The following is a 10,789-nucleotide window of genomic DNA, read 5'->3' as shown; positions in this document are numbered from 1 at the left end:
CAGCGAGGACTTCCCAGAGGCCACGGGGGGATCTTCCAGTATGTCCTTGTCCCCAGGGGCCCCCTCAGAGTAAACAAGTCGAGGGGTGAGCTGCCTGCCCAGGCAGGTGCTGCAGAGGGGCTGAAGTAAAGGGGTTTGGGGGGACCTCTCAGGATGATGGGTAAACCAATGCCCGCAAGCCGCCCGGGGCGGGGTGAGGGCGTGGTGGGGTGAGGGCGTGGTGGGGAGACATGCCTGGGCGCGGAGGTGGTGAGGCGAGGTGGCAGGAGTGGAGTGCGGAGGGCGAGACCGGAAATACGGCCCGAGAGGTCGGGGGTCAGGACGCCCCGTGGTCTGCTCACGGGCGTCTGTTTCCCCGTCACCACAGGCTTCATCACCATGACGCCCCAGCTCTTCATCAACTACAAACTCAAGTCCGTGGCCCACCTGCCCTGGCGCATGCTCACCTACAAGGCCCTCAACACCTTCATTGACGACCTGTTTGCCTTTGTCATCAAGATGCCGGTCATGTATCGGATCGGCTGCCTGCGGGACGGTGAGGCCCAGCGCGCATGCGCNTCCTCCCAGACCGCCGCCCTTTAACACAGTCTGGATTTAATAAATTCATATGGGTGTTTAACTTAAACTCAGCCATCCCCCCTCGTGCCTGCCTTCCTCTGCCATCTCGGAGGCCAGCCCCGCCAGGGCGCCAGGGAGACCTGCGGAGCGCAGAGCATAGTAAAGTGGAGACAGTGAGCCCCGTGGCCAGGCCCTCTCTCCCCCTTCTCCCCCTCCCAGCAGCCCTGCAAGGGGTTTCTGTGACTCCCCACTTCACAGGGGGGAAGCTGTTTGCTGTGCCCCCTGATGGCCTCCCGGCCTCAGGCTGCCTGCCAGGCCTTCTCACTCAGCAGTCCCCCGCACCCCTGTGCCTGTGAGCTCCCCTGCCAGGGCTGTGGCAGGGGGGTGGGGCGGAATCCTTACTCAGGTGGTGTGCCTGGCTGTAGTGCTCCGTAGCTATTGATGTGACCTGTGCCGAGGGGACCCAGCCAAGACGTCTTCCCAATCGCCTGGGCTGGGACTGTCGATCTGTCGATCAGACTCTATAGTATGGGATGTCCCTGCGCTCCGAAGCGTTGGGACCCCAAATTTCCAGGTTTGGGGGGTGGCCGCATCCACACTGGGAGAGGAGGCCCGGGGCCTCCTCCCTTCCGGCGGAGCCAGGCAGGGGTCCAGGTCTCGGACACACGTGGGCGGTGGGCTCCTCCTCCCCTCAGACGCCCCAGACCCGCAGCACTGCCTGCCCTCCCCTGCGTCATCCCCGGGTTGCCGCTGCTCTGGGAGGAAGCCCACACCCCTTCGCCGGCCTCTGCCCCACGCTTCTAGGCACCAGGGAGGCTCTCAGGCCCCCTCGCCTCACTGGCACATGCCCCAGCGGCGGGACCCCCCAGCACTCAGAGACCACGGGCTCCAGGCTGTCCCCTGTTCTGTCCCTGCCCCTCCCGTTCACTCCACGTGGCAGCCAGAGGGTTTTCCGGGGCACAGACCTGGGCCTGCCTGTCCCCTGCTCAGAACCTGCCTTCCCAGCAGGCTTGGGGAGAAGAGCCCTGGCCCCTAATTGGTAAAAAGACCTTGAGGGGATGGGACTTAACCCCCATGGCCTCCTCCCGCTTTTTAGGTTTTTTGTTTTTTTTTTAAGATTGTATTTTCACATCATCTCCACCCACTGTGCTTGAACTCACAGCCAGGAGCTGCACACTCCACCGGCTGACTGGACCAGCCAGGCACCCCTCATCACCTTTAACTTGCCATGGTCTCTTGTCTTCTGGCTCTAGACCCTGCTCTTCCCCTATATGCCCTCAGGCACACAACTCTGTATCTCACCCTGGGCAGCCCCCACATTGCAGCTCCAATAGCTCTTCTTCCAGGAAGCCCTCCCGGACTACCTGATCCAGGACCCCCAGCTCCCTGGGCTCTCACACTCCAGCCTTGCCCACTGTGGGTCATCACTGTCTGGGGACAGGTTATTCTCCGCTGGGCTGAGCCTTGTGAGCACAGAGCCAGGGCCATCTTGGTCACTGCTTTGCCCTCTGGGAATGTTTGTACAGCTCTGACTTTCACAAACATGTACACATCCAGAACAGAGGACCTTGGTGGGGCCTGCGTTAACACACCAGTGGACAGACTGACATGCGGTCAGTCCACAGATCTTTCCTGAGCACCTCCCCCACACAGTGTGCTGAGCTGGGGGCTGGGGCTGGGGTCCCCCTTACACAGCAGAGGCCCAGACAGCCCTAGGTCTGCTCTCACGGTGCTCAGAGCCCAGCAGAAGCCCTGAGCACTGAGGATTTCTGACCTGTGCTTTCAGTTATTCACCCCATAAACAGTTACGAGGCCAGATGTTTGCAAGGGGCGGTGGGAGACCCAGTGGGGTCCTGGCCCTATTATAGGAGCTGCTATTTGATGTTCCTCATCATGAGCCAAATTCTAGCCTAAGGTTTGCATGTGGTTTACTTCATCTGTTAAGCTTAATGCTACTCAAAGTCCCCATCACCTTACAGGCCACATTTACCCTCATTTTCACTACTTCTCCAGCGGTCACCCCAGCCTCCTCGTTCCTTGAATGTGCCATGCATGTTCCCACCTCAGGGCCTTTGCACTTGCTGTCCCCTGCACCTCGAACACTTTATCCTAAACAACCACAAAGATCCCTCACCATTTTGACTCTCTGCTCAAATGTCATCTCAGACCTTCCCTGAACCTCCTAACCCAAACAGCACCCCCAAACTCCATCCATATATCCTGCTTTATTCTGTAATGCCACCATCATCACCAGATCTGCATTTGCTTATCTATTTTTTATTTTAAAGAGCGAGAGCATGAGCAGGGGAGAGGGGAGGAGGGAGAGAGACAGGTAGAATCTTAAGCAGGCTCCATTTTCAGTGCAGAGCCTGACACAGGGCTCGATCCCACGCCCTTGGGATCATGACTTGAGCTGAAATCAAGAGTAGGCTTCTGAACTGAGCCCCGCAGGTGCCCTGCTTATCTAGTTTTCCACCTGTCCTCCCCCACCTTTGCTTTCAGTTCCATGATGACAGGGGCTTTTATTTATCATCTTCCTCGCTCTGTCTTCAGCTGTTGGGACGGTGCCTCAAGCATATAAGAGCTATCTGCAAATGTCAACTATTTTCAGTATCTTAGTAATCCTGACAACCATCCTATTATAAGACCCATTTTACAGATGGGGAAACCGAGGCTCAGAGAGATGCAGTCAGTTGCCCGAGGTCACACAGCTGGTAAGTGGGAGACCTACGATTTGAACCCCAACAGCCTGATTCTGGACCCTCGAATCATCACCTCTCTTGCAACGTTCCTGTTGCAGCTTTTTCCAATGTTTGCATGATTTTTACATTTTTAAGCGGTTGGGAAAAAAAATCTCAAAAATACCACGTTTCACTTGAAAGTTACACAAAACCTAAGTTTTGATGCCCAGACAATAATGTTTTATTGGGACGTGGCCGTGCTTAATGCTTCTGTGCTATCTTTGGATGCTTTCTGTGAAAAAGGTTTACTCGATATTTTCCTGCACGGCGACACTTGGTCTTCAGCTATCTGCATCACCTGAAGGCCCAAGGGCCACACTTTGAGACACCTGCGGTACCCTATTCCGCTTCCCATGAGGAGGCACCGGGCCTGGTGTGGTGAGTGCTGTGACCGGTGCCTGGGGCAGGCCTTGGCACACAGCAGGTGCTCAGTAAGTGTATGTCGAATGAATCTATGAGTCTGCATGCGTCATGGAGAGAAGGGGCAGGAATTTGACACAAGGGGGCACAGAATGCCAAACCCTGGCAAGTCAGGACCTAATGGTCAACCAACCAGTCATTCTCAGGGACAAACAAGGAAGGCCTAAGAATGTGATCTAACCAAATAGCCACCCTTGTTTGAGCCTCAGTCTCCTTCTCTGCAATAATGGTAATTTGATCACATGCCTCTGAGGCTGGTGCAAGCTGTGAGGCATCCCCCCCAGGTAAGCCCTTTGCTCAGGGGTCAGGCACACAGCTTAATAGCTACACTGGGGGCTCTGCAGTTGCCGTGCCCACAATGAGTTGCTGAGCCTTCGAGGTGAAAGTGTTCTGGGCTATTAGGAAACTTGAAGGGGTGATGAGGGAAAAATAAAACATCCATCCATGCAATAAACATTTATTGGACACCTACTGTGTTCCAAGGTCTGTTCTAGGCGCTAGGGTTAGAGCAAGGAATGACAGACAAATCCTAAAACTGGCATTCTAGCTTTAAACGTTTAAGTATCTTCAATCACAATTTACACCCGAAGAAACTGAGGCACAGAAAGGCTGCGGAGGTTTTCGTAAAGAGCGTCATTACCGATGGCAGCTGGAACCCTGACAACCTCCCGATCCCGAAGCTTCCCTTACAGACACAGAAACTGCAGGTTCATCTCCCGCTAGCACACCTGGGGTGCGGGCCTCAGTTTCCCGACTTGCTCCCGGGGTAGGACGTGAGTGGCCCTGAACAAGCCTCAGTTGTCTCCGCCTGAACATTGGGCAGCGGCGCTGACCCAGCCCCTCCCGTGCGCCCAGCCTCCTCTTCCCGGCCGGCCCCGCCCCTCGCGGCCACGTGACGCGTGGGGGTTTTCCCGTTCCCTGGCGTGACGTCACGATAGNCCTGGTCGGGCCATGCCGAGTCGCCGCGTCGCCAGACCGTCCGCTGCGCCGGAGCTGGGGGCCTTGGGTAAGCGGGACCGGGGCTCAGGAGAGGAGTCTGGGGCGGGACTGGAGATGCAGGGGTTCTGGGGGGTCCTGGAGGAGCCTGGAGGTTCCTACAGGACTCTAGGGGGTTGGGGGGCGAGGTTGACGGTTCCGGGGACACTGTATTAGAGGGAAGGAAGGAGGCAGAGGATAGTGACGGGGTCCAGCTCAAGGTAAGAGGGAGGCGTCCCACTACAGAGTGAGAAGGGGGCGGGGCCTGAGCCTGAGGCAAAGCGGGGGGCGGGGCCCGACTCGGAGAAGGCGGAGCGGGAGCTGGTCCTGCGGAGTGGGGGCGTGGACAGACTCAGAGAGGGCGAAAATGAGGATCCTCGCTCACCGAAGGGGGCGGGGCCTGACTCTGAGAGCAAGGAGGGGGCGGAGCCCGAGTCTAAGAAGGAAGCAGGGTCCTCCTCAGAGTAAGGGGGCGGGCCCTGACTCTGCCAGGGAAAAGGGGGTGGGCCTGTTCCGAAAAAAGAAGGGCGGGGCCTGACTCAGAGAAGAAAGGGGGGTGGGGCCTGCCTCTGGAGAGAAGTGGCAGGGTCTGAGAGGGAGAAGGGGACTGGGTGACCCTGAAAAAGTGAGGGGGTAGGGTTGACCCTGAGAGAGAGGACAGAGTGGGGGCTTTCCTAACTGAGGTTAACGGCTCCTCCAGGCCCGACCTTTAGAAAGAGGAGTCGGCCTGAGCGTGGTGAAGGGTGGGGAGAATGACAGAAACTGGGGAACAGGTCCCTAAGTTGGAGAAGGAAGGCAGGCCAGACCGCCGGCTGTAAGGGAGAGGGGGCGTGATCCAAAGGGGCGGGGCCAGGAGAGGAACGGGGTGGGGCCTGGGAGATGCTCTGGCCCTCCCGCAGCATCCGCATGACCTCCTCCCTCCCTGCAGGGTCCGCTGACCTCTCCTCACTCTCGCTCGCCGTTTCCAGGACCACGGGTGAGCAGCCCTCCGCAGTTCCGGCCCGCCTGCGCGCACAGGACGGGGGAGGGGGGCGTCCTGTGGAGGCGGCACTGGGCATGCCTCTTGTCTGGGGGTTCGCCCAGGTCCACCTCAGCTTTGCTCTGACCACCTGTATCCACCCCCCATGGTTGAGACGGGGGCCCCAGACGCCCCTACCTCCCTGGTGATTAGGAGCTGGACAGGTAAAACTAATCACCTATTTACCCCCTAAGAGGAGTCCTCCGTAGAGATTTCCCCTGGCCGTGCAGAGGGTAATAATTACACACTGGTGCCACCCACCACCTCCTCACTGTGTGAATGCCTGCAAATCCCTTCCCTTCTCTGGGCCTCAGTTTTCCTCATCTGTAAGATGGACATAATATCAGTGCCTCCCTTTTGGTGGGGGGAATTGAGAGGATTCAATGAGCTGATACAGGCCGACCTTCAAAGCAGTGTCTGGCTTTGAGTCTCAATAAGTGTTAACTGTTGATAACTGCTTTTACTATTATTATTGTCGTTGTTGTTAGACAGCCTGTAACCATGGTTCTTAAACCTTTGTGTTCATCAGTGCCACTCAGGGAGCTTGTTAAAACAGCTTGTCAGGCCCTGCCACTAGAGTGTCTGATTCAGTAGGTCTAGGATAGCGGCCCTGAGAGTTTGCATTTCTAGCAAGTTCCCAGAAGATGCTGAGAACCACCAGTCTGTACGGTCCCTTGGCCCGTGCCTTCCAAACTTCAGTGCTGCCCAAGAAAACACAGACTCACAGCTAAACGGCAACATCGTCTCTTCTAGAAATCTTCTGGGATTTCAAGGACAGGGATTGAATCCTGTCACCATGAAAACTCAGTGGCCCTAGTGGGTTGGGGCTGGGCCTCGGTCTGGAGGTAGAATCTTGGGATGGACCTTCAAAGCGCTGGGCCTGGCTCCAAGGAGGCTCGGCGGCTTCTCTAGCAGGTCTGAGAGTTTGGACAGTGGTGAAAGGGGGGCATGGCATGGGGGACAGGTGCTGCCCAAGTACTGGTTCTGGGCAGGAAGAAGGCTGGAGTTTCTCTGGCACAAGACCCAGATCTACAGTTTCAAGTGAGGGTAACTGGTGATGCCATCTCTTCGATAAACATTTCCCGAGTGCCTGTTCTGTACCTGGCCCTGTGCTGGGCACTGCTGGGGACTTAGTAGTGACTGAGGCAGCCCCGACTCTGCCCTCACAGGTCCCCTCCCTCGATGCGGAGGCAGACACATATGCAATAAATTAAATGCAGGATTATAAAATATGATAAGGGCTCTGAAGAGGCCTCGGGGCCAGTGATCTCAAACAGCAGGGTAAGGATGAGAGACCTAAATGCCAGGACAGAGTGGGAGGGAAAATGTCTCTCGTTCTGATGGGCTAGACATGTACTGTCCCCTGGGTACACAGTGCGATGGGACAAACATGTTCCCTGCTCTGAGGTGCTCACAGTCTGAGAGGAGACAGATATGAGTTTCTTAATGTAAAGTCGTGTCAGATCCTAATCAGTGCCGTGGAAATGAAAAAACAAGGGTATGAAATTGAGGTACTGGAGCAAGGGACCAGGGGGCTCTCTTAGATAACGTGGTCAGGGAAGATCCATCTAGTAAGTGACATTTGAGCAGGGACCTGAAGGAGGAGGGGGAGGCCATGCAAAGAAATGGAGGAAGAGCATTCTGGCAGAGAGCAGGCTGTGCTAAGGCCCTGAGGCAGGAAAGCCATGCGGCCCATCCTGGCTGTCCCTGAATGCTTTGGCAGGTCTCTGCGGGAGGTTGAGGTGGGGTAGGGTGTTGTTTGAGTTAAGCCTTTAATAAGGAGGAGGTCCCAGTGTTTCCTGGCTGAAAGAGGATTTTAGATAATAATATTATTAGCTGAGCTTTACGGAGGAGCTAGAGCAGTCAGAAACTGCGTGAGTCTGAATCCTCATGTTCACACCTGAGATAGGAGCTCAGACCTCATTTTTCAGAGAAGGACTCAGAGAGGTTGAGAGACTTGCCCAAGGCTACACAGTGAGTGTAGGATTCAAACCAACCTCGGGGTGACTCTACACCCCATGCTGTGAAAGCACGTCTTCCAACCCCTCTGTTTTATATATAGACAGAGCGACCAAGTCCTAGAAAGGGAAAGCAGGTTACCTAAGTCCATAAAATAAGGTCTCCCACCACTGTATCCAGTAGCAGCCAGCATTTATGTCCTGCCTACGACTGTGGCCGTTCTAGGTGCTTCCCACGCGTTAGCTCATTTGGTATTCACAGCAGCCCGACGAGGCATTATTGTGTCCATTTTACAGATGAAGACACCAAGGCCCAAAGGGGCTAAGCAATGGTCTCACGGCCCTACAGTTAGCCAGTTGCACTGCCGAGATTTGAGCTGAGGCAGTCCAAAGCTCAGGCCATTGCCGCCTGGGCCTCAGTTTCCCCCTGCAGCCCGGGAGCTCCTTGAGGGCCCAGAGTTGAACTCATCTTGGGCTTCCCAGGTCATCCAGCATAGATGCTTAAAAAACTTTTTCCGAGGTGGAGGTTGGGTGCTGCCAGCGATCTGCAGCCTGTCCCTTCTTCTCTCTTAGCCTCAGTGTCCCCATCTGCCAAGTGTGTGGGGGGTGTCCTGCCCACCTTGCTGACTTCACAGATCACATGAGATAAGGGGAGCAGGTAAACTGCTTTCTGAGGAGCAAAGGTCTGGCTGCCAGGAGCCACTCCCTGAGAGTGGAGGAGGAGGAGAGGTCTGGCAGCGGGGCAGGCTAGCACTGAGAAGTCTGCGACCAGCAGCAAGCTGCCCTCCCCCGCGGTGCGAGCCCAGCCTCGCTTGCCCACTCCAGCCTCCCCTCTTCCTGCCTATGGAACGATGGGAGGTGTGTTTGGGTTCTTTCCCGGCCCCTTTCAGGACTGAGCTTCCCTGAGGTGGCGACAGAGGGCTTCCCCAGCATTACTGTTACTCTCCACTCAGGGGGCGAGTCTGGGACGGTGGGTGGGCGTTGCTGCAGGCCTGGGCCCGGATGCAGAGCAGGTGGGTGCCTGGAGGCGAAGGATCGACTTCCTTGGACCTTCAGATACTCACCAGTATAGAACCTTGGGGCTCTATGGTGGCCTTTGGGGAGGGAACACCCCCACATTCCATTTAGAATCTTGGATGTTGACTCCCCCCCCCCCCACCATGATAAGACCTTTGGTTTCCCTGGGTCCCCAACGATGCTTTATACTTCCTGACCTAAATGTTTTCTAGAAGGCTCTTGAGGGTACCCTGACCCTGGGGCTCCAATACTGGAGGCTGAAGGGGAGGGGGCGGCCCAGAAAGATAAGACAGGGGCGGGGGTTTGGTACCCCGGGGAGTTGGAGTCCAGTTTCCCAGGATGGAGGAAGGTGGAAAGGGAGGGGTTTCCCTGAGGGGATGGGGTTAGGGAAACTGTCTTAAAAGATGAAAGTCTTGACTACTTTCTGGACCTCACCTTTCTCTTTCTCTTTCTCTTTCTCCCACAGATGAATTGGGTGAGTATCAGAGGTCTGGGGGCAGGTCTGGGGAGAGGCTGAGGAGTCCTAAGAGCTCACAGGGCGGAGTGGGGGGGGAGTCTTGGCCTCCCTTGCTGTTGGGCAGGGGGAGGGTCACAGCGTGACTTCCAGGACTGCCAGGGGATTTTAAGGGTCACGTTCCCAAGGTATTAGCAGTACTTGATGCCTCGGAAAGACTCCACACTCAGCTGCCTTTCGTGTTAGCATTACCTTGACTGTTAATTCTTTCAGCGAGTTGTACCGAGCACCCGCATGTGCCAGGCACTGTTGTGGGCACCAGGGACTCAACCACAAACCAAACAGTGTCCCCACCCTCCCCTGGAGCTGACACTCTAGCGTAGGAGACAGTCGGAAAAGGAATAAATGAACAAGATCATGTCCAGTGGGGCTAAGGGCTGTGAAGGAAATAACACGGAGAGGAGCAGATTTGAAGGTGCACATTAGATTGATCCCTTTCTGAAGAGGTGACATTTGTGACCAGAAGGATGAGAAGCTAGTGAGGGCTGAACGGAACAGGCAATATGGGGAGCAAGCACGGCCCCTCAAAGAGGGTCAGACTTGCCGGGAGCAAGCAAGAGAAAAGAGCTAGGTGACAGGGAGGTGGTGGGAGGCACAGGTCCACAGGTACCAGTCCATGCAAGGCTTTGGGGCAGGAGTCTGGAGGGGTCCAGGGTGTCGGTTTTTTTGTTTTTTGTGGGTTGTTTTTTTTCCCCTGAGATGAATAGAGTTTGGGTGGTGGTGGTGGCGGGGTTATACTGGGAAGATATTGCCTTCGGCTAGAAGGGAGATGGGAGCCATGGGGGTGGGGGACAGGATCTGACCTAAGATACCCCTGGCTGTGCGTGGGGGGCAGGCTGGAGGAGCTGAGGTGGCGGGGAACAGAAGCAGGGGTTCAGAGGGGAGCCCCTGAGGGTGGACCAGAATGGAGGCAGGGGTGTGGGGAGAAGCGTAAATATGTATTTGAGGCAAGAGGCAGAGAAGTTCAAGGATAAGGAAACAGATGTGGGATGGTGAGCAGCCCACAAAGACGTGCACCCTTCCAGCTGGAGCACTTGGTAGATGCTGGTGCTGCTGAGATGGGAATGGCTGGGGCAGAGCAGTTGTTACTCGTGCTATTATTAAACAGGGCGCACCTGTTACCTGGCGCTACCTTTATCCAGGTGAGAGGGGACAGAGACTTGAATTCAGGTGTTATTAGGGAGGGGCGTGAACGTGAGCGTTCAGGAGAAGGAGAAACCGGGCAGTCCCCCGGGGTTTCTGGCTTCAAGAACTGGGAAGCTGTTTGCAAGGCGGGGTAGGAGCTTGTTTTGTGTTGGGGGCCAAGGCCCCCGCACTTGGCCCGCAAGAAATATGTTTTATTTCGTTTTCTTTTTTGAATGTCTTATTTATTTTTGAGAGAGAGACCGAGACAGAGCACAAGCAGGGGAGGGGCAGAGAGAGGGGGAGACACAGAATCCGAAGCAGGCTCCAGGCTCCGAGCGGTCAGCACAGAGCCCGTCAGGGGGCTCGAACTCATGAACTGTGGGATAATGACCACAGCCGAAGTGGGAGCTCAACCGATTGAGCCACCCAGGCGCCCCACGAAATGTGTTTTGAAGAAATGAAN

The 10,789-nt window shown here is 55.9% G+C and overlaps 1 protein-coding gene across 1 annotated transcript in view; it reads left to right on the top strand.

Moving 5' to 3' along the window:
- Positions 1-914, top strand: part of CLPTM1 (CLPTM1 regulator of GABA type A receptor forward trafficking) — a 22,818-nt gene extending 21,904 nt beyond the window's left edge. Inside the window, exons 13-14 of the mRNA XM_077747215.1 lie at positions 368-535; positions 778-914. Of these exons, the coding sequence (XP_077603341.1) occupies positions 368-535; positions 778-914 (305 nt within the window). The remainder of the gene's footprint in view (positions 1-367; positions 536-777) is intronic.
- The last annotated feature ends 9,875 nt before the right edge of the window (positions 915-10,789 follow it).

The sequence above is a fragment of the Crocuta crocuta genome, unplaced genomic scaffold, assembly GCF_008692635.1.
Source record: "Crocuta crocuta isolate KB4526 unplaced genomic scaffold, BGI_CrCroc_1.0 scaffold334, whole genome shotgun sequence".
NCBI classification, from domain to species: domain Eukaryota; kingdom Metazoa; phylum Chordata; class Mammalia; order Carnivora; family Hyaenidae; genus Crocuta; species Crocuta crocuta.
This window is presented reverse-complemented; position numbering and strand designations above follow the sequence as displayed.